This window comes from Magnusiomyces paraingens (assembly GCF_902498895.1).
Source record: "Magnusiomyces paraingens strain CBS 517.90 genome assembly, contig: contig3, whole genome shotgun sequence".
Classification (NCBI taxonomy): domain Eukaryota; kingdom Fungi; phylum Ascomycota; class Dipodascomycetes; order Dipodascales; family Dipodascaceae; genus Magnusiomyces; species Magnusiomyces paraingens.
The window spans coordinates 217,677-243,706 of NW_022474069.1; the positions used below are offsets into that span (position 1 = coordinate 217,677).

Here is a 26,030-nt window from a genome sequence, read left to right on the forward strand (position 1 = left end):
ATTCCGATCGGGGAATGGATATGCGGCGGAGTTAACAACCATTGGCAACGAGTATAAAAGGAAAGCAAACCTCCAAATGACCCTTAGAAATCGGCACATCACCACAGATGTTTACAAACTTTTTTTTCTAAAGAATAGGAGTCTACATGAGCGGACATATCGTAAACAACGGAAATTTGCACTCTTTTTTTTGCCAATTCTTCTTCCCGCCTGGACACCGGGTACATTTAACTGACGTGGGGGCCTTAAGGAGGGGGGCATAGCCCGATGTGATATAAAAACAGGCTCATTTTTCTCCACATTGCAGTACTTTTTTTTTTTTCCTCCCCACAACTTATATACCATTCAATTTTCATCGATTTATTCCAACATCCACCCCGCATCTTCACCGAATACCCCCTCCCTCTCCAATCTAAATACTTTCAATCATGTCTGCTGAAAACATTGAAGCTAACCAAGAAAAGTTTGTGGGTGAACATGCCCAAAAGTACGACAATGAGTCGTCTTTCCAATTAGGTCGCGAGATCTCGCGTAAAGTCTTGGAGTACCCCAACCCCTCGGCCCCTGCAGCCGGATCTCCTGAAGCTCTTGAGGTCGCAAAGGCTCAAAGCGGTTCTGGAGCATTTGATGATACCGTGTCTGCATTTTGGGACCCACGAACAACTCGTGTTTTAGACTTTGCATGTGGCACAGGAATCATTTCTGCATACCTTGCGGCCTACTCGAAGCAAGTTGTGGGTGTCGACATTGCCAAAGATATGCTGGACATATTCAATGCCAAAGTTCACAACCAGGGTATCCCTTCTGATGAAGTTCAGGGCTACCTGCTCAACATTTTCGATGATGAAGATGTTGCAAAGGGCAACAAGATTGTCCCAGGAGGACTCGACAACTTCGATGCCGCTGTGACGTCGCTTGCTTATCACCATATTGATGATATTGACCAAGCTTCACGTGCGCTCTTTGCCCGTCTCCGTTCTGGCGGCTGGGTTTACGTCGTTGATCTCTCGATGGGTCCCGGGTTCAAGCCTTCTGCAGAAAAGGATGCTGTTGTTCCTCATCACGGCGGATTTGCCCCAGAAACCATTGGCAACTCACTCAGGGATGCTGGGTTTGTCGATGTCAAGGAAAAAAATATCTTTGCTGCATCATTGTGGGCCACTGAAGAGTACATTTCACGTTTCCAAAAGCATCATACTACCTCGCTTACAGGTAACGACGATGAGACCAAGGATTACAAGGAACTTCATGGTATGCGCATCTACGACGAAAAGGTCGAAAAGGGTGTTACAAAGTATCTCGTCAAGAAGCCTATGCTCCTCGTCGTCGGCAAGCGTCCTTAAATATTGTGAAAAAAATTTTAAATATTAAATACATAATATATTATTAACGTAAAAAAAAAAAAAAAGGGGGGGGTATTATATATTAGGTTATGTTTTTATTTCCATCACTGCCTAGTTTACTCTTCTTCCTCAGAATCAAGATCAATTTCAACCACTAGACTTCCACTTGGCCACAAAGCTGAATCACTCTTAATAGCAGCCTCACTCACATCAATCACCCGGCGCGGCATTGTGGACGCCAGCTGAAACTTATATTCGTGTTGGTAACCGTCTGGCTTGGGGTACGATTCCGGATGGGCATATAAATCAGCAACAGCCTCAGGCCCAAGTTCCTCCAACACTTTGTGACACTCCACAAATGCGTACACAGACTCCACAGTATCCATCCCAGAAAACTTGCGAATCAACCGATCACCCTCATATGTTCGCACACTGATGCGCGCAGCCCGCTCAGAACTCTCAGCAGATGACGGCACATGTTCTGGCCCCAATTGCGCAAGCCGCCACAGTTTCCATTCGCGTTCTTTGCGTTGTCGCTCGGCTTCCTGATGTGCGGCTTCTTCCTCACGCGCCTTTTGTTCGCGCGCTTCCAACTCAGCCCGCATTTTTTCTTCTTTCGCGATTCGTGCACGCTCACGGTCGGCTGCAAGACTGCGCTCGTAAGCCTCATTCTGTTGCTCACGCAGCCGTCTGTCCATCTCGCGTTCTTCCTTGTCGTGCACAAGTGTTGCACGGATGGGCACGTGGCTTTCAATTTTTTCTTCTAGTGTCGACACAAAATGCATAGGGTCATTCTCCTCACCCTGGATCGAAACAAGCGACTTCATAATCACAACGGATGAGTTGGGGGCTTTAGGCGCCGGCGCCACCAGCAGCACATAAGGGAATGTTGTACACTTGAGTGACTCGGCAATTTGGAACCCTTCAGAGTTTTCCACATTGCCCAACCATACAATTGTATCATTGCGATTCAAAAACTCTACCACCCTTGGATCGGTCAAGACTTGTCGATTAAAAGGTGCTGTAAGATCATGCTCGTCACTCTGCAAAACCACAATCAAAAATTTAAGATCCTGCTTTGCTGCTTCAAAAGCCTGTGCAAATCCTCCCTCAAAAAACTTGAGTCCTGTCTGCCCATAAGTCTCCTCAAATGCGCGAATCACGCGCACAGCTGTGTCCTTTGGATCGTACACCTTTTGTACTGAGTGTGTAGCAGTCCGGTTTGCAGGATAGTATCCTGTGAGTCGCGGCAAGAACGGGAACAAGGTTGACAAAAAGTAGAATATGCTGTTGACCACCTTATAACTGAGAGTAAAGGGATAGAACAAAATGCTTTGCAAAAGCGAAAGAAAGCTGCCTTCTTCAATGCGGTATGGGTTTGCAGGTGGCACAGTAACAGGTCTAATTTCAGTATCTGCGTTATTTGCTTGTGCAAGAGTTGTCAGTTCTTCAAGAAGTGAAGAGGTGGTGGGCTGTCGTCGATCCAGGCGTCGTGGGGGGACAGCTGCAGCTGTTGCTGGTGTAGTAGCAGTGCTTGGAGGTGCTGGATTATCGTTAATTACTGGCTCGCGACCATCAAAGTGCATAGAGATTGCAGACTATATAAAGTTAGCTCAAGTCGCAAATTTCAAAATCTCTTTTACTATAACTTACTTCCAGATCCCAATTAGTAGAACGGAGGTACAACAAGGGCAAAAGCGGATCTTTTTCCCAGTTGGTGATAAGTACAAACTGCTGATACTTTTCGGCCTGCTCAGGGTTCAGGTCTTCGATGGAAGACATGTTTGTTTTAAAATGCGACTATGATAATTCCCTCAAAGGATTGATTGGGTTAGTGGCCAACAAGAACAAGTTTCTATTTGGCAGCGGTGCGTGGCAGTTTTAGAGCTGTATAAGCCAAAAGCTTTTTTTTTTTTTGTGGAGGAGGGGAAGGAAAAGTAAAGAAAAAGCAAAACTGCTGGTGGAAAGAAAGAAAACCCATCTTGGCCCTTAACAGAGATTCACGTGATTGATTATTTTACAATTTGCTTACCAGGTAAGTCTAAATAAAGTGTCCTTACTTACAGTAACAATAAGCCTATATATATATGGGGTTTAAATATGCCTATTTGCCCAGGTAGTGCGCCCGCATGCGTTCAGCCCGACCCGCCGGCAGAACATGGATCGGGTTCAGCACTGCAACTCGGTTCCCTTGAGCAACTGTCAGTTGTGTACTAGGAGTTCCCGTCCAAAAAAACGCATAATCCCCAAGCTTAGCATCCTTTGCTTGCTCTTCCTCATAAATGTACCTGTTCTGTGCGCCTGACAACCCGCACAAGACGTAGTTGGTATGATAAGCATCAGGACTCTTTCCAGGCTTGTCACGCAATCCTCCAGCACCCCGTGCTTGGCAACAATAAAGTGTATAATTCTGTAGTGCCTCCCGATCCCATATGCTATCGTTTGATCCAATCATGTTTTCCACAAGGGCCCAGCAACCGCCAACCCAATGGTTATAGCACCCATCAACCAACTTGTTTGTGCGGCCAGAAAAACCACCCTCTGGTTGATGCTGTCTTGAAGAAAGCCACTTAAGTAGTCGGGGCATGTTCAAATGCTTTGCAGCCTCTTTGGGAGGCATGATTAAGCACAATGCAGCAAGAGCGCAAAATGCATAACCTCCATGGGCCTCGACATCTGGGAACGCACTGAACCCCCCTTCAAACGTTTGGCACCGTGAAATAAACCCAGAAACACCTTCAACAAGCTCTGGGGTAAGAATATTTAGTAAAGAAGCGACCGATAATGCGCAATAAACTGCTCGAGTATCACACTCGCCGTTAATGTGCATCTTGAACCCGCCTTCTGGCGTCTTAAGCTTGAAAATCCAGTCGTACATGGCCTTGCGATCAATTTTATCCCAAGAATATTCATCTCCCATAAGAGCAAGTACATTAAATCCTGCATATGTTGGTGCCAGATGACCAATCTGACCAATGTTGCCTCCTATTCCTCCCTCAGGCGAGATACACGAAAATATAGTATCAACAGCTTCTTCCTCAAAATCTGAAACATCGGCATCTAAAACACAAAGAGCATTTAAAGCCCAGTAAATAATCCATGGACGAGAAGCATCCAGCTTCGCCATTTGAGCAGGGAGTTTCCCAATATGGAACTGTAAAAACTTTATATGCGCATCGCGTTGGAGTTTTTGTAGCAGCAGTGTGAGCGGTTCTGAACGGAAAGCTTCAAGACAAACTTCTTCTGTATCTTGTTGATCAAAAGTTGTGACCGTAGGTAAAGTATCTTCAACAAGATTGCTATAGATTGGAATGTGAGGTAAAGGTGACATTGCTTTGTTTAAGTGTTTGCTTCGGTTTTTGAGAATAGTCGCAATAATTGATGTTGAGTAATTGATGTTTGAAGATGACATTTTAGAAAAACGAGCGGGGTTTCGTGAGCTTTTTATATTTGTTTGTCGGGACATATCATTTAGTACAATCAAGCCGCTAGCAGCTAATTGAGCAGGGGTGTGTCTGACTGACGAGTACAAGGAAACCGTTTAAATTTTTTTTACTGATTTTACAGTCCTAAAGAGGTCAGAATAATGGCTTATGTAACTGTTTGGTGGTTTTTTTTTTTTTTTTTAGTGTAGGGTAGGCTCGCGTGGGTATGCGATTGAATTGGTGAGGCGTAAAAAAAAAAAAAAAACGATGGAAAGCCGAGAAACACGTTTCCATACCTATACCACTCATTTTCCACGGCTGTTTGCACTTTCTTTTTACATGATATGAATAGCCCTTTTACTAGTCAAAACTTGAGCGTATGTGGCTGTTCTTTTAATATATTTCCCCCCCTTTATTTTTGTTTATACTGACCTTTATTTGCTATAGAATTTATACTCTAATGCGTTATATCTTCACTCCATAGGAAAGTCTAAAGAGGCTTGCGCTGCTTTGCAAAACGCTGCAAATTTTTTCTTCAATAACCAGATTAAAAGTATCCCAGACAAGGCTTTAAAGAAAGGACTTATATCGGAACTCAATACGATCATTGTAACTCTGGAACAACAAAAGATTGTTCTGGAGGTCCCTCAGCAGCTTGAATACATATCGTCCAAGATAGGGTCCAACTTATTTTATCCATGGAGAGGCCCACCACTTTTGCTAGATTTACCAGATGAACAATATGAAGACCCAGATGGCCCTTTAGCACTTTCGGATTCCCAAATGAAAATCTTCAATTCATGGGAACAACCCAACCATGTTTTAAATGCACAGCCTGTAATGGAGGCTTCTGGGGGTGATGACCTATGTCAGGATTACTTGGATGATTGCTCGATTGTTGCATCGTTACTGTCAATTCACGCGCTAGAAACAAGGTTATCTCGGAAAGTTTTACTAAATAACATTTTCCCACAGGATGAGACCGGTATGCCTGTTCTATCAAAATCTGGCATCTACTGCGTCAAGTTATTCATCAACGGCTGTGAACGCATGGTCACAATTGACCATAAACTCCCCGCAACAAACGACTCTAAGCATACCTTATTTGTTCGTTCTCTTTCAAATCCTGGGCTCTTGTGGCCGGCGATCTTGGAAAAAGCTTATCTTAAAATTATGGGTGGCTATAATTTTCTTGGCTCATATTCCGCAAGCGACACGTATGCTCTGACTTCTTGGATTCCCGAATATATTTATCTCGACGGCTATTTCCAAGACTCTTTAACTTCATCTCGCCTTTCTCTTTGGAATAGGATATATAAACATTTTCATGATGGAAACCTCATGGTCTGTGTTGGTACCGGGCCAATGTCTTCAAAAGAAGCACTTTCCTTAGGACTGATCAGTGACCACGACTACGCTATTTTAGGTTTGAGCGAAATTAAGTCAGATACAAATGACATTAAAAGATTTGCTTTAATCAAAAACCCTTGGATCAATGAAACTGGTCATACCACCCCTATTCAATTAGGTACTCAGGATGCTCCTGAAACTCGAAAAGGCAGCTTTTGGGTATCTTTTGAATCTTTATGCTTAAGGTTTAGCTCATTATATCTCAATTGGAACCCAGATCTTTTCCCGCACAAGCCTAAAGTCAATTTTTTGTGGAGTATTTCGTCAATCAACACGTTTATGGAAACTCAAGTTATGGGTATGTATATTTAATATTTTTGACTTTTTGTCTAACTTTATTTAGCTGGAAATCCCCAGTTTAAAATATCCAACTTGGCACCCTCAGATAACCTCACTTGGTTTTTAGTCAATCAACATCTTGTTGAATCTGGTAGCATCACTGGGTACTTGGGTATTTCGGTTTTTGATTCGGGAGGTAAAAGAGTGTATTGCGCTAGTGAAGCTCCACTCATAAAACAAGGACCTTACCTAAACACTTTCCAATATCTCCTAAAGCTCGAGATGCCTCCTAAAACAACATACACACTTGTTGTAACAGCATCGAAAAAGGAGTCCAAATATACGTCACTAAACTTTACTCTACACTCATACTCTATATTTCCAATTGTTCTTGAGAAAGCCAAGGAAGAATTAGTATTTAAATCTTCTCTTCAAGGAGAATGGACCCCTGATCTATCGGGAGGATCATGGTTGTACCAAACCTATTTGGATAACCCCAGATACTCCTTAAAAGTTCATGAAAAAGCTGATGTTTTAAAGTTGTTGTTATACTCTCCCGTGAAATATCCAATGAATATCCGAATGTTTTTAGAAGCTGATTCACTTTCTCGAGATTTAAAGCGGAAGAGAGAAATCATTAGCAGCGGAGAGTACAAGGTATCTCAAACTACTGCAAATACTGTTTATGTGGAGCCTGGAGAATACACTATTGTAGTCTCATTGTTTGAGCCTAAAGTAACTGGACCCTTTACACTGGTTTGTCGATCTTCGGCTTCTTTTGACCTAACGCCATTGCCTTCCATTAATGCAGGGGCTTTCAACAGAAATCGCATTATTCCATGGAATAACTCAGCACGTGTGGAAATCCCATTCACAGTTAGTATTAAAACTACTGCTTATTTTTGTGTCATTGCTTTACCAGATGGGCCTGAAGACGAAAACTCACAAGCACCTGAAACCATGTCTTTTTACCGCCCGCATATGCGGTTTAGCATATTTAACAAAAGTTTGGGTCAGCTTCTTAAAACCAACGACGAGTTTACTGATAATAGACTTGGGATTTATCTTAGTGCAATCCCTCTTTCTTCCGGCATCGAGTATGTTTGTTTGGTGGAGCGGATGGAATGTGGTATGGGCCGATTTAACATTCAAGTTTTCAGTGGGAGTCCTGTAGTATTTTTGATGTAATGAAATTTTTGACGTAATGTCTTATGTAATTGATGAAATTTTTGGTTATTCTTATTATTCACTACCACCAAGAAAATAAAAAAAAATCTTGACAACAACCAACATTTTTCCCCTTCTTTCTTTTGTTTGCCTTAAAGTAATCCAAAAATGTCTCGTGCAAACAACAAACAATCTCTTGCTGATTTGGTATCTCAGCTATCCATATTCAGCAAAAAAGATGAATACGACGGTATTGTCAATACTGCCAAAAAGATATTGATTCAAAAACCATCCGACAAGCAGGCTCTTCAGGCTCTTATTACGGCTTACGTGGATCACGACAAGTATGATAACCTTTACGAACTTCTCTCAAATGACCCTCAAAAAAACGATTACCTTTTGTATTATGGGTATAGTCTTTACAAGCTTGATTTGCATGATGAGCTTGTAGATCTCTTAGGGGATAGTCAGCAACGTGGCGCAATGCATTTATTGGCACAATCCTACTATAAGCAAGGTCTTTTCACCGAAGCACGGGCTATTTACAAGAAGTTTGTCAACACACCAGACCAAGTCGATCATGAAACTTTTGATCTTTCTGTCAATGAGCGTGCTATTATTTCTCAACTTAAATTTGTTGGATTGTCGTCTGAACCGCCCCTTTTCCCAGCTACCTCCCCAGAATCATATGATCAATTGTTTAATGATGCTCTGATTTCAATCGCTTCTCAAGATTATACCCAAGCTCTTGAGCTTTTAACTAGAGCAAAGGCTATTTGTCAAACTACCCCAGGATTTTCTCCTGAAGCACTGGCTGCTGAAATCACTCCCATTCTTATTCAGGCCAGCTATGTTAATATCAAGTTGTCTCAATATGAACAGGCTGCCAGCATTTTGGATAGTATTGACTATGAAAACTTTAAAGACAACACATCTTTGTATCTCATCAATACCCTCCGGCTTGTTATTGATGGTGGAAAGAAATATAAGAACCCTCACTCGGCTTTGTCCCTTTTGGATTTTGGAATACCTTACCCGGAGTTCACATCACATCTTGTTCCTCTTCAGAAACGGATTTTAACAAACAACAAGTTTTTACTAGAGCTTGCTGGTGGAAAATCTCGTAAAAATTTACTCAATAGACGTAACTTTACTGTCGACAAATCGATTGAAGCGTACTCATTTTATAAGGACGTTAAAGACTTACCCAGAGCTGAACAAATTAAGAGACTGAAAAAGACTCGGCATTCAAACAACTCAAACCCTGCGCTTTGTTTTACCATTGCACAGATTTATGTTTTCGAAAAAGAATATAGCCTTGCTGCAGCTACTATTTCTGAATTCATTTCTTATCTTGAACAGTTTTACAATTTTAGAGAAGCCTATACTCCTGCTGTTTTGTCATCATTTATCAGTCTTTGCAGTCTTGCTGGTAAGACAGGTGGCCATCTGGTTACAGTACTTGAATCAGCCATTAAATACTGGTCTAAAGAGCCAGAGGCTCTTAAAAACCCTGCTTTCCAAAGTTTATTTGCCGATGCTGCGATTGTACTTTCCGGTACTGGTAAGGAAGCATTGGTCAAGGAAAAGCTTGAAGAAATTTACAAGAAAGATCCTTCAAATAATACGGTAGTTGCTGGACTTTTTGGTCTTTCTGATGAAAATATTTCCACTCAACTTGCATCTGAGTCCGCTAAGCTAGTATCTATTGCAGATGCTACCGCTGGAATCAATGTTGACAGTCTTTCTCTTTCTGGGTTAGAGCCTCTTATTAAGAAACGATCTGCACCGGAAAGCGGAAAATCAGCTTTTTCTGAGCCCAAGAGAAAGAACAAGAAGCCTAGACTTCCTAAGGATTATGATGCTGATAAGACGCCCGATCCTGAGAGATGGATCCCTCTTCGTGACAGAAGCACATACAAGCCCCCTAAGAACAAGGGCAAGAAGAAGGTTTTGGCTTCTACTCAGGGTGGCCAGGCTGATGAGTCTCTTGCCGTTACCTCTGGTACCAGCACTCAATCCTCTTCTGGTACCGTGGCTACATCTAAATCTAAGCCAAAGAACGCTAAGAAGTCTAAAAAGAAAGGAAGAAAGTAAATGTTTAAAAAAGTTTAACTTGTATATTTGTTTTAAAATTAAGATTCTATGAATATTTTTATGTAAACAGCGTATCTTCTTCTCTAAGGTATTCGCCAACATCACCTTGTCTGAATGCTATTATAGCATTTGGAGGGGCACTTCTAGTTTCAATGGTGGATTTTGCAGAAACACCGAATCCCAGGGGTCTGTCGTGCATGTCGCAAATAATGAGGCCAGTGTGCTCAGGAACATCATCACTGATCTTGCCAACATGAGCCTTGAGAACATTGTTACCATAAAGGAAAGGCATTTCACCGTTAGTCTTGATCCAGACCTTGAACTTTGCATTCTGGGATAAAATCTCCAAAGCTGTAATATGAATACGGAACTTGCCGGTCTTGGTGAACTTGCCGACACATGTACCCAGAGACATAAGCTGCTTGCGACCAACGCATGTCGCGTACTTGGCCACACCCTCGCTCACATAGTACACACGGTCTTTTTGTATCCGGAAGCAGTAAGGATCGTCTGCTCTGTTAATAAGGTTGCTGATGTTGCGGCCAATATATTGTGCCAGTTTCTCAAACAAAACCTTGGTTTCTTCTTCTGTTAATGGTCTCATTTTAAATGTATATGAATGTTGTGTATGATGATTTTGTAGAAAGGATGGATGAAAAAAAATTTCCCTGTTGAAAAAAAAAAAAAAAAAAAAAAAAAAGTTTTTGGAACGAAAAAAAAAAAAAATTATAGGCCGGGTAACTTGAAACTTTACGTGCTACAAAAAATTTTTTTTTTCGTGATATCCAAAATCCCACTCTAATCTCGGACCATATCACACCAACTCATTATCATCAAGACAAATCTCCCATTTGTATGTTTATGATCCAATCTAAAATTCTCCTTCCCTAATGTTTTCTAGAGTTCTTAGCAGAAACAAAATACCATGGCCGGTGACAACAATAACCGCAAGGGCAAAGATAAGTGGAATCGCCCACGAACCAACGACAGAAGAGACAACAAGCGTCAACGAAGAGACGACAACCAAAAAGAAGGAGAAGGGAAGGAGAGTCGGTAGGTATTTATCAGCTATTTAAATTTATTTTACAGTAATTGAGAATTAACATTTTCAAACAGAGTATGGGGCCCTAGAGAAGACAATGGCGAGCCCAGAGAGCCCAGAAAACCTAAGCGCAAGGTAGCAGTCATGATTGGCTACTGTGGTACAGGATACTGCGGTATGCAGATTAACCCTCCCAACAAGACTATTGAGGAAGACTTGTACAAGGCTTTTGTTGAGGCAGGTGCTATTTCCAAGGACAATGCTGGTGATTTGAAGAAGAGCGGCTTTATGCGTGCAGCTAGAACCGATAAGGGTGTTCACGCGGCAGGCAATGTGGTTTCTCTGAAGCTCATTATCGAAGATCCTGATATTGTTGAAAAGATCAATTCTCATCTTCCAGACCAGATTCGCGTGTGGGGCATCAGCAGAACCAACAAGGCATTTGAGTGCAGAAAAATGTGCAGCTCACGTATTTATGAATACCTTATCCCCAGTTATTCGTTTCTTCCACCAAAGCCTGAGTCTGCTCTTGCAGAGCGACTTGAGGCTGCCAACAAGAAATACCCCGGTGTCAAGAGAGCTGATCCTGAGGGTGAGAAGTTCTGGAGTGATATTAAGAAGAAGCTTTTGGAGGAAGGGATTGTTGAGAGTGACATTAAAAAGGCTCAGAAAATTGCAGAGGATAAGGAGCAAGAAGAACTGCAACAGACACAGCAGAAGATTTTAGATGCTAGAGCAAAGTCTCAAGGCAAGAAAGAAGAAACTTCTGAGGAAAAGGCCAATGCTGAGAAAGAAGCTGAAGAGAAAGCTGAGGAAGAGGCTGAAGAAAAGATTGAAGAAACTGCTGAAGAAAAGTCTGAAGAAAAGTCTGAAGAGGATGTTAATACTCCTGAAGAAAAGGCTTCCAAGCTCAAATTTTCTGAAATGGTCAAGAAGATCAAGATTGCTGAACACGAAGCACGCCGCGCTTACCGCATTACCCCTGAGCGTTTGGAGCTGATTCGAGAAGTTCTTAAGCAATATGAGGGTGTTCATAACTTTCACAACTTTACTATTTCCAAGACGTTTAAGGACCCCAGTTCTCAGCGCAATATGAAGAGCCTGACAGTTTCTGAGGGAAAAATTATTGAAAACACCGAGTGGCTGTCAATTAAGATCCATGGTCAGTCGTTTATGATGCACCAGATCCGTAAGATGATTGCCATGACGGCACTCATTGTCCGCTGCGGTACCCCAGTTTCACACCTTAAGGAGGCATTTGGGCGTGCCGATCTTAACATCCCCAAAGCTCCTGGACTTGGTCTTTTACTTGAGCAGCCTGTTTATGATGCTTACAACCTACGCCTTGGTACCTTTGGCTATGACCCCTTGAGCTTTGACAAGTGGAAGGATGAAGTCGAGGCTTTCAAGTTCAAGCATATTTATGATAAGATTTACTCTGAGGAGGAACGCGAGCACGTTTTCCACAAGTTCTTTTCGTTCATCGATAGCTTCCGCGGAGACTCCACATTTGGTTATCTTGCTGTGGGTCCCAAGGATGTTGGTGCAGAAGAGGAAAAGTCTTCAAATGGCATTGCCGCTGGTGTTGCTGCTGGCGTTGCAGCCGGAGCTGCAGCAGTTGTTGCATCAAAGTTTGTTATGGCGGGTGATGACGAGGATGATGAGCTTCCTCCAGATGCTGATACTGAGGGTTAAGTGATTATTATAGATGTAAAAATTTCAATAAACAAGAGAATTTAAAAAAAAAAAAATAAATAAATAAACAGCCGCACTTCCAAATTCAAGAATTTTTTTTTAAGCGGTATGGTGATAGAAAAATAACCACAGAAAAAAAAATTTTTTTTTTCTTGATCCAACATCAACCCTATTTTACAATACATTTTTCACACTAGACCATAACACTCGCAACAACGGCCATAAATATATATATCAATTATGGACGGAGCACAATATCTCAAAAGCTACGGGTGGAAGCACGGCGAGGCTTTGAAGAAAGGTGGGCTTAAGAAGCCGATTCTGATGCGACACAAAAAGGACACCAAGGGACTTGGGCATGCGTCCACACAACCTGCAGATGCATGGTGGGAGCGGGTATTTGACGGGCAACTAAAGGGGCTAGAAGTGAGTGTGAATGGGAAAGAGTCAGGAGATGGCAAAGGAGGGATTCAGTTTAAGCAGAAGGAGGTAAAGGTGAGTTCAGTACGGAAACAAGACTCGCCTCTGTACCGGAACTTTGTGTTTGGAGGGATTCTTAAGGGAACGATTGGGGTACGTAAGATTGGGAAGAGCGTGGATGATGGAGGAAAAAAAGAAGAAGGAGAAGATGATGATGAGAATGAGAATGAGAAGAAAAAGAAGAAAAAGGAGCCTGTTAGCATTGTTGTGGGAGCAGATGAACCGGCTGGACCGAAACACTTTGTGCTCAAGTTCGATGATAGCAGTGATGAGGAGAGCAGTGATGAAGAAAGTGATAAAGAAGAAGATGAGAGGATAGAGAAGGGAACTAAACGAAAGCGAGATGGTGATAAAGACAAGAAAGACAAGAAAAAGAAGAGCAAATCGGATAAGAAAGAAAAGAAGGAAAAGAAAGAAAAGAAGGAAAAGAAAGAAAAGAAGGAAAAGAAAGAAAAGAAGGAAAAGAAAAGCAAAAAGGACAAAAAGGATAAGAAAAAAGATAATAAAAAGAGCAAAAAGGACCCGCTAAAAGTTAAAACGGAAGGCTCGATAGTCAGCAAATCCAGCAAATCCAGCAAATCCAGCAAATCCAGCAAACCTCCCAAAACATAAAATAGAATTAATCAAGAAATCGACGAGGATAATTTTCCTCTTATTATGCTTATTAGAAATTACAAAAAAAAAAAAAAAATTAGATAGACCTTATTCATTTCATTTCATTTCATGTCAAAAAATGAATTTACTTTTCTTCAACAGCTTCGAGTAGATGCCATTTAAGCCCGTCACTCAAGTCAAACGGGTTATCTTTTTCTTCACCGTGGATGCGATCAACAACTCGTTCTTCAATCTTTGTGATGCGGGCTACTAACCAGTCGCGCTCAAAAAGCCGGTGTTCCGGTAACGGTTTTAAGAAATAATGTGGAGCACCCACGTTGAACGCTGCCCATGGGTTGGGGTCCCGAGTTTGATCGCGGGTCGGCAGAAATAGTGCAAGGTCGCCCTGTTTGAACGACCGGTACGCAAGCTTCCCTCGCGATGCAAGTTCCTGAATGTGTGCATTTTCGCGGTACCCACGGCATTCCTTTTGTAGCTTGCGTGCGAGATGCTCTACATCACTGAACCGTTTTGTCACGCTCACACGAAACAAATCGTAGTCAATGTACACAGAGTTGAGAAACCGCTGGTACCGCAGCTCTGATTGCTTAGTTGCGCGCCGCCGGTACTTTTCAAGACGCAGTTGCATGTCAGCTTCGCGCTTCTTTTCGCGCGTCTCAGACTTTTGGCGAGTTTGATGGCCTTCTATGAGCTTGGGACTCTGTTTTTGTTGTTCCTGCAGCTTCTTCTGGCGCTCCTGGCGCTTGAGCTGTCGCCGCTGTTCGTACGTGCTGCTATAAAGAGAAGAATGCTTGGTTGGCGATTCAATTGAGTCCTTGTCGGTATTAGCGCTGTCAATGCTTTTAGTTTTCTCCACCTTGGACAAGCCAGAGTCTAGCTTTTGTGGCAACAGCTCAGTATTTTGAAGAGAAACAATGCTGTTCCCCATGCTTTGTGCACTAATAAGACTTCCTGAATCGATAATCTTTTGGGTAGTAGTTGCGGATTGACGAACACCCATGTTTTCAGAATCTTCATCATTAATATAAAGATTGTCCTCGTCACTGGTATCTTCATCTTTATTTTCGTCATCGTCATCGTCATTGTCTTCATCTTCTTCATCTTCATCTTCTTTGGGATCATTAGGAGAAGGATCGACCCAATATAAAACAGTTGGGTCAATTTTCTGCTTTTCACCTTCGATACTTTCAGAATTGTTATTGTTATTAGCCGATAATGCAGAACGTGTGCGTCTACCCAGCCCTTTAACACGTTGAATCTTAAAAGATAAAACACAGTTGTCTTCTTCATCAATTTCCTTTCGAATTTGCATGCCAAGTGACTCAAGGAGCTCGGAGTTGCGGATTGTAGACGTGTAAAGCCGCTGGCTGAGATCACGCGCACGTGTTGTTAGAATATCATATCGTGTTTGAACCTTGAGGTATTTGCGCTCTGAAAATATAGATGATCGTTTTTGCGTTTTGAGGGCCTTTCTGAAGCGTGCAATTTGCAACGAGTTTTGGTGTTTATAAGACTGGACCTCTTCTTCAAGAGCAAGACTTAGCTCAATCTCACGATCAAACTCAACTTCAAGTTCGTACAGCTTGTGCTTGAGATCAGCAATTTCCTTTTGGAACGAGCGTCTCTCGGTATTAAACTCGCTTTCTTTTGTTGAGAGGTTTGCCATGAGATCTAACTTCATGACTTGGGCTTCTTCAAGACCAAAGTTCTTTTGCTCAATTTCCGCAGAAAGTCTTCCATTCTCCGCATTCAAGCGAGCCACTTCTTGGTCTTTTTCCTGAGCTTGCTCTTCAAGCAACTTGATCTTATCCAAAAGTGCTTGATGTTGTTCGTCTGTAGCAGAAACCTTAATCATGGAGGTACTATCTACGACTCCAGGTGCATGGAACTTGTTTGTCCATGAATCACGAAACTGATTTCGATGCAACATGTCTTCCAGCTTACGTATGCGAGCCTCGTAAACTTGAATTTTAAGATCAACAGAAGAATCACCTTTGGGAGGGAGTTCCTCGACCTTATTGATGGGAGGGTCAAGACCCATACTGCGCGATAAAAGAAGAGACTTTGAGTATTCTGACATGTTCCCCTCTTTAAAAACAGACTTACGGCGTAGCAATTGTTGTTGCATTTTTTGATGCTCGACAGGTACTGGTTCAGGGAACGGATTAATTTTATCTGTTTTGGTCACGAGTGCTGCCAGTTCCTCATACTCCTCTTCAAGTCCATGCGATTTGAGGAGCTGCAAGTACTGGTCCATGTCTTTGCGCTCTAGGGCATATGACTTGTACTCGGTAGAGTTGATGAGGGTGATTTCCACGTCAGGAACATCGCTGGCGCCTCCAGGGCCGCTGCTACCGCCACCGCCGCCAATCCGTTTGAGCATTCCGAGGCTACCTCCAAGTTGGCGGATCCACTTTGTGCGCCGCTTGATTTCGTCTTCTCGCCAACCAGCCATCATTTCTGCGGTTCTGTTAACGCGGGCCTTGATGTGTTCCATCCACTCATCGCGACGAATTAGCTCAAAAAGCAAAGCACCGTAAAGGTACGGCATGTCAATGGCACGTGCTACAACCATGCGGTCGGCTTCTGCGGATTTTACAGTAGCGGCCAAGGTAGCAATTTGTTGGCGCAGAGGGCTTGAAAAAAATTGAATTTGTGAAACTGTGCGAAGTAATGCTACTGATTTTTTTGTATTAAAAGTCTTTGAGAGGGCCCAAGATTTGTGAATATTCCAAAGCTCTTTAGTAAGATCCTGGGCTTTTGATAAAAACTCGCGGTCATGTAGTTGAATTATTCGCATTGAGTTTTGAATGTTTTTCAAAGAATCTGAGAGATTGGACACATATGAGCAGTCAGACTGGATTTTTTGCACAATAGTGCCCACATCTTCAGTGATTTCGCGGTATGTTTTCCAAGAATTATCAATGGAAGATTGGTTATCTGAAATAATGGGAGCTGTGGGGAGACTGAACCAAGCTTTGGCGACGGCCTCCAGGGCCTCGATCTTGACTAGCATTTCATTAGCTTTAGCGTATAGGGTATCTACTGTGGAAATGATTGTTGCGCGTTCCTTTTGGAGATTTGAGCTTGAAGTCTCAATTTCGAACCGGTCAATCCAATCCGAAAGATGAGTACTATTTGAGTGACCAGCCAGGAGCGACTTGTGGACGGGTAATTTTGTGGCTGTGTCTAGGGCCGTTTGCCAGTTTGTTTCTGTGGTTGTTTCTGTGAGAGTTTTGGCGCTTGCAGCGGTCGACTCTAAAGACTTGATGATTCCATTAGAATGATGGCGAAGATGTGTTAATGAGACATCGACTGCTTGTTTAATGACAGAGATTTCGATAATGTGACATTCAATGGCGTCAAATAGATGCTGGGAAAGAGTTAGGAGTGCGTTTGCCCAATGGGCGCGCTCGATAAATGTGTTAAGGACGGTGACTATAGATGTAGGTTGTGGCGAAGGGGCCTGAGGAACTGGAGGTATAGATAAAGGGATTATTTTTGGTTCGGTTATCAGAGAGTCGATATCAGCATTTGGAGAGAAGAGAGCCTTGTCGAATACAAAAACTTGTTGCTAGGATTAAGTTAGAGGGTGAGATTAAATGGAAAAAAAAAAAAAATAGGAGGGGAGGGGAGGGGAGGGTAAGACGGTTGAACTTACACCGTGAGACATAGACTCAATTTTAAGCTGGGTAGACCTTGAAGTCAGGAGAATCTGGTGAGATACTGGAATGCCTTCATTTTCCTGTATCCAAGATTTGAGGTCTGCTAGACTGTTGAGCAAAAAAAAAAAAAAAAAAAAAAAAGACGTGTTTGTTAGTCTGAGGTCAGTGGACTGTGGCGATAAGCCGCACGCATATATATCACGGTGGTAGTTGAGATATTGATTGCACTATTATACCGAGAAATCCAGGAAAAAAAAAAAAAAAAACAAGCATTAAACATTAAACATTAAACATCAAACATACCTAAGAAACTTGTCTGGATCGGCTTCAAGAGTATTGCCAGTAAAGGCATTATAGAGAAGCATTTGGCTGGAACCATTCATAGTGGGGGAGAGGAGATGTTATTGTTGATAAGTTGTGGTGGGGATGATCTGCGGCTTTTGCATGCAGAAGAGTATATGGCAGTGACAGCAACAACGACAACGACAACAACGACAACGACAACGACAACGACAACGACAACGACAACGACAACGACAACGACAACGACAACGACAACAACAGCAGTCTGAAGATATAAGAGTTGGGTCGTATTATTATTCTTTAAAGAAAATAAAGATTAGTAGATATCAGAGGAAAGATGTCTAAAAAAATTAAAAAAAATTCTATGCTGGAGAGTTGAAATGGTGGACGTTATGGTGGCAATAATAATAATAATAATAATAAAAATAATAAAAGTGATAAAAGAAAAGGAAAAGGAAAAAAAGAAGGAACTCAAATAAATAAAAGAAAAAAAAAAAAGGGATTGTATTGTATTATATTATATTTGATGATGTATTAGTTTTTAAAAAAAAAAAATAATCCGGGAAATAGAAGTTGAGTGGATTTTTTTTTTTTTATTTATTTATTGGTGAGACATGATAAGGTATGATGGGAGGAGGAGTGGAGGGAATGGTTTGTATGGGAAAGTTGGAGTAAAAAAATAAAATAAAATAAAATAAATAAAATAAAAATGAGTAAAATGAAGATTATCTATAGATTGATTGATTGATTGATTAAATTAAGAATTAAGTAGAAAAAAACGTAAAAAATGACAAACTGGTTAGATTTTCTTATTCTTTTTTATTTTTTTTTTATTTTTTTAGGATTTTAGAAAGGTAATTCTGGGATTTCAGTGAATGGAGTTGTTGTTGTTGTTGTTGTTGTTGTTGTTAATTAATTAGATTTTTTTTTTTCCCTCTTTTAAAAGAGAAAAGTAGCAGCTGAAAGCTAAAAAAAAAAAAAAAAAAAAAAAAAAAAAAAAAAAAAAAGTAAAGATCATGTGATAAAGATATTGTAATATTATTAATTGTTATGTAATACATTAAGTAATTTATTTATAATAACTTATAATGTTACTAATAATAACTAAGTATCTTACTCTCTTGGTAACCTTTTTTCTTCTTTTTACTATATATACAATACTAACACAAACAGCCTATCACCATTCCTCTACTGTTTTTTCTTTTGGTACCCTCAACTACTAAATCTCATATAACCGGTTTTCACTCAAAACCCGTTTTTTTTTTTTTTTTTTTTTTTTTTTTTTTTTTTTTCAAAACACACATCATTTAGAAAAAAAAAAAAAAAAAACAGAAAGAGAGCTTCTTTTAATTCTTAATTTCTTATTTATAATTTATAATTTAAAAAAATAATAATAATAAAATAAATGCTTTCGTTTAAATCCTCAGCAGCGTTGCGTCTTGCAACAACAGTTCACATAAAAAGTAAAGTTTTGTCGAGCACACGAGCAATGGCCTCAAAAGCCGCTTGTGTCAAACCCACATTTATTCATCTCCACCACCACCGCCCCCTCTCAACCTTATCAGTTACTACCATCGCCACCACAAACAAGAAATTCTCAACCACCATCAACACCACCACCACCACCACCACCACTACAACAACATCAACAACTACTAAAAAAAACTACTACTCAACCATGTCTTCTCCTTCTGACACCTCCTCAGCTCCTAAAAAACAAGACGCCTCTACTCAGGCCTCATACCCGCTCGAACCCACGCAACTCGGCACCTGGTCATCCGACCTCAAGGCCGATGTTGTGACTGCTCTTGCATCAACTGTGATTGTGAACCATGGAGCCACAACTGCATTGATTAACCGTGATGCTCGTAGCCGTGGGTTAATTAATGTATACTCTAATGCAGTTACTCCTGAGGGTTCACCTACAATGAATCAAAAACAAAGTGGAAGATGTTGGTTGTTTGCAGGAACAAATCAGTTAAGAATTGGAATTATGCGTCGACTTAACTTGACAGAACTGGAATTATCACCTTCTTACTTGTTTTTTTATGATAAATTAGAAAAGGCCAACTTCTTTTTGGAACAAATTGAACAAACTGCAACCTCTGAAGAAGTTGAGTCACGTTTAATCCAACACTTGTTAACAGACCCTGTAATTGATGGTGGACAGTATGACATGTTTGCAAATATTGTGGCCAAGTATGGATTGGTTCCTAACTCTGTGTTCCCAGATTCATTCAATACACTTGCTTCTCGGAACATGAATTATGTGATTACCACGTTGCTTCGCCAATACGCCCAGGAGATTCGTGAGGCAGTTGCTGATGGGGCCGATACTGCCAAGTTGCGAGCTCAAAGAGAGGCTCACATGGCACAAATCTTTAAGTTATTAACTGTATTTTTGGGGACTCCTCCAGGCCCCAATGATGAGATTGTGTGGGAATATGTGGATAAGGATAAGGAGTATCACTCGGTTAAGACTACGCCTCTTGGGTTCTACAAGGATGTCGTACAGTATGATGTCGCCGACACTGTGTCATTGTTGAATGACCCTCGTAATGAGTATAACCGGTTGATTACTGTTGATCGGTTGGGTAACGTTGCCGGGCGGCCGTATGTGACTTATGTCAATGCAGAAATTGATGTTTTGGCTAGTACTGCAGTGTCATTGATTAAGGCCAATGTTCCTGTATTTTTCGGTACCCATACACCTATTTATCATGACCGCAAGAGTGGTATTATTGACACAGCATTATGGGATTATAAGTTAATTGGGTTTGATCCTAAACAGAATAAAGCTGATCGTTTGCGATACCATCAATCATTGATGACACATGCCATGTTACTGACGGCTGTTCATGTGGACCCAGAATCTGGTGAGCCTGTGCGTTGGCGCGTGGAGAACTCGTGGGGGACAGAGCCTGGAATTAAGGGCTATTTTATCATGTCTCACGATTTTTTCAAGGAGTATGTGTACCAGATTGTTGCACAGAAGAGTGCTATTGAGGATGAGGGAGTCAAGGCTGTGATTGAAGATTGGGATAACCAGAAACCCATTGTATTGCCACCTTGGGATCCCTGTGGAGCTCTTGCCAAGTTGTAAAGTTTGTATACAAGAAAGTAGAAGAAATAAATCAAGTATAGAAGAACATACATTACTCTAGAAAGAGAATTTAAAAAAAAATTTTTCATGCAAAAAAAAAATCTATTAAGACCAGCTATTCATTATATATATATCGTTAAAAAAATTCATAAACAAAAAAAAAGATGGGACCCAGTTAAAAATTCACAACCAGTGAGAATTTACCAGAAGTCACCGTGGTTGTGCATGGCCTCAGCAACCTTGACGAAACCAGCAATGTTGGCACCCTTGACAAGAGAAGGAAGAGCATCGCCCTTCTCAGAAGAGTACTCAACAGCAGTGTTGACACAGTTGTTGAAGATGTTAACCATAATCTCCTTGAGCTTCTGGTCAACCTCTTGAGTAGACCAAGAAGAACGCTGGGAGTTCTGGGCCATTTCAAGACCAGAGACAGCAACACCACCAGCATTGGCAGCCTTACCAGGGGCGTACCAGATACCGTTGGGGGACTTGAGACGCTCAGCCTCAAAGACATCAATGGCCTCCTGGGTGGAGCCCATGTTGGAGCCCTCGGCAATGAACTTGCAGCCATTGGCAACAAGAGTAGCAGCCTCCTCGCCGGAAACTTCATTCTGGGTAGCAGAAGGAAGAGCAACGTCAACCTTGCCAACGTGGACCCAAGGTCTGGCACCCTCAATGTAGTCAAACTTGGCAGCGTACTTCTCAGCAAGCTCAGAAAGAGACTTGCGCTTAAGCTTAAGCTCAGCAATCTCCTCAATCTCAGCAGGAGTGAAAGAAACACCCTCCTTGGCAATGAAAGCACCCTTAGAGTCAGAGAGGGAAGCGACGATACCACCGAGCTCAATGACCTTAAGAGCAGCGTATTGGGCAACGTTACCAGAACCAGAGATGGCGACACGCTTGCCCTTGAAGTTTTCCTTACCCTGAGTAGCGTACTCAATCATCTTCTCGACGTAGTAGACGACACCGAAACCAGTGGCCTCGGGTCTGATGAGGGAACCACCCCAGGAGAGACCCTTACCAGTAAGGACACCCTCCCAAGAGTTGGAGTACTTCTTGTAGGCACCAAAGAGGTAACCAATTTCGCGGCCACCGACGTTAATGTCACCAGCGGGGACATCAGTGTCGGCACCAATGTGTCTGTGAAGCTCAGTCATAAAAGCATAGCAGAAGCGTCTAATTTCAGAGTCGGACTTGCCCTTGGGGTCAAAGTCGGAACCACCCTTACCACCGCCCATGTTGAGGCCAGTGAGGGCATTCTTGAAAATCTGTTCGTAACCAAGGAACTTGAGGACGGAGAGATTGACAGTGGGGTGGAAACGGAGACCACCCTTGAAAGGACCGAGGGCGGAGTTGAACTGGACACGGTAACCGCGGTTGACTTGGACTTGGCCAGCGTCATTTTCCCAGACAACTCTGAATTGGATGATGCGCTCAGGGATAGAGACGATGGGGATGACCTTTTCAAGGTCGGGTCTCTTCTCAAAGAGGGTAGAGTCCTTGAGGGTAGAGAGGAGCTCGTTGTAAGCCTGCTCGAATTCGGGTTCAGAGGGTTGGACCATTTTGAAGTGTGTATAGGTTTATATGGAAGGGGTGATTTTTTTTTAGTCTATTTATATTGTTAGAATTATTATTGAATTGAAAAAAAAAAAAATTTTTTTAATAAATAAATTCGGTGGACTAAAAAAATATATAGATAAGGTTTATTATTATCAAGAGCAAGGGTTTTGATTGGCTGCAGATAAGAAGAGTTTATTGTGGAATCAGCCAAATGCCGCAATGCTTGAAAGATTTTATTTTTTTTAAAGCCGGGCAATTAAAGAGAAAGAAAAATCAAGAACCGAATTGAAATGAAATCATCATTAAAAGATTTCATATTTTAAAAAAAAAAAAATAATAATAATAAACATACCAGACAAGCTAATGAGAAGCTGGAGAGGAAATTATCTGGTGAGGATAATGTTGAAGTAAAAGAAAGAAAGAAAGAAGTAAAAAGAAGTAAAAAAAAAAAAAAAAATTTATGAAATTTAAGGGAAAATTCAAGTGCTTTTATAGTTTTTAAAAAGGGGAGGGGTGGTTGAGAAGAAAAGAATAACTTTGCTAGAGAGCAAAAAAAAAAAATAAAATAAAAATTAAAATTGGATATATATATTTTGGCTGTGGTAGTGGTGGTGGTTTGTTTTTTTTTTTGTTAAAATAAAAAAAAAAAAAAAAAAAAAAAAAAAAAAGCTGCCAGGCTTGGGAGGACCAAAAAAATATTTTTTTTATTTTTTTTCTTACGGCCGGTCGATACCCTAAAATGTTCACCTGCATAAGTTTTTTTTTTTTTTTTTCTCTCTCTCTCTCTCTAATGACATATTTTTTTTTTTTTTTAATATTAAAGTCTTTTAATTTTTATATTTAATATATAAATTAATTCTTATAATATCAATCATTGAATCTTTAATTATAATTCTAAAAAAAAAAAAAAAACTTTCAAGTGCTTTTTTTTTTTTTTTTTAATGACTGATAATGATGATGATGATGATGATGATGATCTTCACCAGTGGGCACACGCGTGTGATTGGCCCTGCGTGTTCGGGCGGGGCCAGCCGGAGAGCGTGCCAAATAATTCCGAAAGCGGTGTAATTATGTAATGGCTTATGTAATTTCTATATATTTAAACTATATATATACAACAAACTACTAACAAACTGGCAGGTTGGCAAAAAAGTTCAACTTTGAAAGAAGTTTCTCCCTTAAATGAAGCTTCTTTTGATACGGGATCACGGCTTATAGGTATATAGGTATATAAAATTTAATAATTAAAAAAAAAAGAAAGAAAAAGAAGGAGGATAAGCCCCACGGCCATTGCTATTAATCCTAGTCACATATGTCAAAGTAAGTAAGTAGACTTTAAACGAATTAATGAAGTAATGAATCAATTAAAACCCTAAAATGGGATATTCCGCGGCGATGGCAACTATTCAAGCAAGTAATCAAAAGTTATTTTGAAAGAGGGGTCCTTAACAGAATGATGACGGGGAGGGAAAAAAAAAAACAAAAATAAGAAGAAGAAGTTTTCTACATGTAGATGTTATTTCCTAGAAATGTCGTATAAATGGAGAATAACATATAACAAGGTAGACCAAAAACAAAAAAAACAAAAAAACAAAAAAACAAAAAGTCAGCCAGCCGTGATGTCAAAAAAAAAAATTTAAAAAATTTAAAAAAAAAAACCTAGTCATGTTCTACAAATACACGATGCCCCGACGGGTAGTTTTTATTCATCTGTTGTTTATTTTTTTCCTTCATTCATGACGAGTTAACTAGTCGAAATTTTTTGTTTATATTTCTACATTTAGAAAATCATTTAATGAAATCATTTAATGAAATGATTTTTTGTTAATTTTTTGTTATTTTTTTTGGTTATTTTTTTTTGTTAATTTTGGTTATTTTTTTTTTTAAGGAGGAGAATTCTCCATGTTATTAAACTGTCTCTCTCTCTTTTTTATTTTTTTTTCTCCACTAAAAAGAAATTCACAAGCCAGTTAGAAAGAAAAAAAAAAATTTTTTTTTTTTTTTTAAAAAAAAGTCTCATCATCTTCATCATCATCATCATCATAATCGTTAAATGCACATATATATATTTCATATGACTTTGAAAAAAAAAAAAAATTTTTTTAAATAAAAAAAACTTAAATAAAATTTTTCAATGGTCTCATTACTTTTTATTTTTTTCAATTTTTCAATTTTTCACTTTATTTTATTTTATATATTTTCTTTATTTTCTTTATTTTCTTTATTTTCTTTATTTTCTTTATTTTCTTTATTTTCTTTATTTTCTTTATTTTCTTTATTCTCCATCTTTAAATTTATTTCTTCTTCTTTTTCTTCTTCTGCTTCTTCTTCTTCTTCTTTTTCTTTACCCAAGTAGGAAACTGTTATCACGCAATCTCCATCCATTGGCCAGATAAGCAAAACCCTTTTGTCCAAAGCTTAATGCCGAAAGAGAGAGAGAGAGAGAGAGAGAGAGAGAGAGAAAAAAGCCTAAAAATTAAAAATTAAAAATAAATATAAATAAATTAAAAAAAATATATTCAATTGAAAAATAATCTCCTCGTTTATAATAATAACTTAATAGAATTGTATATTTTTATAATTAAGAGACTTTTTTTTTGTTTGTTAATAATTAGGTCCACTCAATTTTTTTTTTTTTTTTTTTTGGAATAAGGATGAAATCATATTAAGAATATGGGGTCAACAAGTTTTATTATTAATTGTGGGGATAGAGGGAGGGGGGGATTGATATTATTATTTATTTATTTATTCATATTCATTTATTTAATAATTATCAACAAGAACTCAAATAATAAACAATTAAGGTCTCCCGAGTCTGTCCGAAAGCTCTTAATAAACCCACATTGCTTGTTTTTTGTGATCTTTTGATCTTTTGGTCTTTTGGTCTTTTTGTCTGTTATTATTTCAATTAATTAACTTCAATTCAATAAAACCGAAAAAAAAGGCCTGTCGTCATTATATATTACAATAACCAGCTTTGGCTAAATCAAACAAGGCAAGGCCCACCATAGTTGTCGACTTGCATATAGATATATATTTATGTATTTATGTATTTATGAATTTATGAATTTATGAATATACCAGAGCATATACTTATTATTATTATTATTATTATTTTATTATTATTATTATTTTATTATTTTATTATTTTATTATTTTATTATTTTATTATTTTATTATTTTATTATTTTATTATTTTATTATTTTATTATTTTATTATTTTATTATTTTATTATTTTATTAATTCTAACACTAACGCAAAAGACTTTTTTTTTTTTTTTTTTTTTTTTTTTTTTTGGCTGCTCTCTTCTCCAGTATGTATGCAAAAGTGGCTGCTTTTTTTTTCTTCTTCTTCAAATTCTTCAAATTCTTCAAATTCTTCTGCTCCTTCTTCATTTTCAAATTCATTATTACTTTTATATATTCTTCTTCTATTATTTATTTATTTATTTATTTATTTATTTATATAACCAAAAACTGCCCACGTGCTCGTCTTTAACCTCTCTAGTTTGTGGCCTGCTTTTTTTTTTTTTTTTTTTTTTTTTTTTTTTTGTCTCTCACAAAGCAACCACCATCATTTAAACAGCTTTTGAGACTCCAACAACAGTTAAAACTAAAAAAAAAAAAGACGCCATTTAAAAAGCTTATCGACAACAATAGATAAGCTTCAATTGATTATTACTATTATTATTATTATTTATTGTTACGAACAATTTTCTTAAAAAAAATTAATAATTGATATCTTGATAACTCTTATCAAAAAAAAAAAAAAAAAAACTTAAATATAACAAACAGAAAAGAAAAAAAAATTTAATAAAAAAAAAAAAAAAACCCCAAAGTCAATTG

The 26,030-nt window shown here is 39.4% G+C and overlaps 10 protein-coding genes across 10 annotated transcripts; 5 read left to right on the forward strand and 5 right to left on the reverse strand.

The window, feature by feature from the left end:
- Positions 1-428: 428 nt before the first annotated feature.
- Positions 429-1,343, forward strand: SAPINGB_P003385 (uncharacterized protein; the record flags this gene model as incomplete). Its single annotated transcript, XM_031998103.1, has 1 exon — positions 429-1,343. The coding sequence occupies one exon, from the start codon at positions 429-431 to the stop codon at positions 1,341-1,343; it is 915 nt and encodes a 304-aa protein (XP_031853994.1).
- A 116-nt stretch (positions 1,344-1,459) lies between these two features.
- On the reverse strand, positions 1,460-3,125 carry SAPINGB_P003386 (uncharacterized protein; the record flags this gene model as incomplete). The annotated part of the gene is made up of 2 exons (XM_031998104.1): positions 1,460-2,941; positions 2,997-3,125. The coding sequence occupies 2 exons, from the start codon at positions 3,123-3,125 to the stop codon at positions 1,460-1,462; spliced, it is 1,611 nt and encodes a 536-aa protein (XP_031853995.1).
- Positions 3,126-3,447: 322 nt separating this feature from the next.
- Positions 3,448-4,755, reverse strand: SAPINGB_P003387 (uncharacterized protein; the record flags this gene model as incomplete). The annotated part of the gene is made up of 1 exon (XM_031998105.1): positions 3,448-4,755. One exon carries the CDS (start codon positions 4,753-4,755, stop codon positions 3,448-3,450), a length of 1,308 nt encoding a protein of 435 aa, XP_031853996.1.
- A 357-nt stretch (positions 4,756-5,112) lies between these two features.
- On the forward strand, positions 5,113-9,721 carry SAPINGB_P003388 (uncharacterized protein; the record flags this gene model as incomplete). The annotated part of the gene is made up of 4 exons (XM_031998106.1): positions 5,113-5,145; positions 5,216-6,476; positions 6,522-7,554; positions 7,783-9,721. 4 exons carry the CDS (start codon positions 5,113-5,115, stop codon positions 9,719-9,721), a joined length of 4,266 nt encoding a protein of 1,421 aa, XP_031853997.1.
- Positions 9,722-9,779: 58 nt separating this feature from the next.
- SAPINGB_P003389 (uncharacterized protein) lies at positions 9,780-10,325 on the reverse strand (the record flags this gene model as incomplete). The annotated part of the gene is made up of 1 exon (XM_031998107.1): positions 9,780-10,325. The coding sequence occupies one exon, from the start codon at positions 10,323-10,325 to the stop codon at positions 9,780-9,782; it is 546 nt and encodes a 181-aa protein (XP_031853998.1).
- A 321-nt stretch (positions 10,326-10,646) lies between these two features.
- On the forward strand, positions 10,647-12,458 carry SAPINGB_P003390 (uncharacterized protein; the record flags this gene model as incomplete). The annotated part of the gene is made up of 2 exons (XM_031998108.1): positions 10,647-10,774; positions 10,838-12,458. 2 exons carry the CDS (start codon positions 10,647-10,649, stop codon positions 12,456-12,458), a joined length of 1,749 nt encoding a protein of 582 aa, XP_031853999.1.
- Positions 12,459-12,698: 240 nt separating this feature from the next.
- Positions 12,699-13,550, forward strand: SAPINGB_P003391 (uncharacterized protein; the record flags this gene model as incomplete). The annotated part of the gene is made up of 1 exon (XM_031998109.1): positions 12,699-13,550. One exon carries the CDS (start codon positions 12,699-12,701, stop codon positions 13,548-13,550), a length of 852 nt encoding a protein of 283 aa, XP_031854000.1.
- Positions 13,551-13,677: 127 nt separating this feature from the next.
- On the reverse strand, positions 13,678-17,601 carry SAPINGB_P003392 (uncharacterized protein; the record flags this gene model as incomplete). The annotated part of the gene is made up of 3 exons (XM_031998110.1): positions 13,678-17,127; positions 17,215-17,326; positions 17,522-17,601. 3 exons carry the CDS (start codon positions 17,599-17,601, stop codon positions 13,678-13,680), a joined length of 3,642 nt encoding a protein of 1,213 aa, XP_031854001.1.
- A 1,598-nt stretch (positions 17,602-19,199) lies between these two features.
- Positions 19,200-20,624, forward strand: SAPINGB_P003393 (uncharacterized protein; the record flags this gene model as incomplete). The annotated part of the gene is made up of 1 exon (XM_031998111.1): positions 19,200-20,624. One exon carries the CDS (start codon positions 19,200-19,202, stop codon positions 20,622-20,624), a length of 1,425 nt encoding a protein of 474 aa, XP_031854002.1.
- A 200-nt stretch (positions 20,625-20,824) lies between these two features.
- Positions 20,825-22,186, reverse strand: SAPINGB_P003394 (uncharacterized protein; the record flags this gene model as incomplete). The annotated part of the gene is made up of 1 exon (XM_031998112.1): positions 20,825-22,186. The coding sequence occupies one exon, from the start codon at positions 22,184-22,186 to the stop codon at positions 20,825-20,827; it is 1,362 nt and encodes a 453-aa protein (XP_031854003.1).
- Between the last annotated feature and the right edge of the window lie 3,844 nt (positions 22,187-26,030).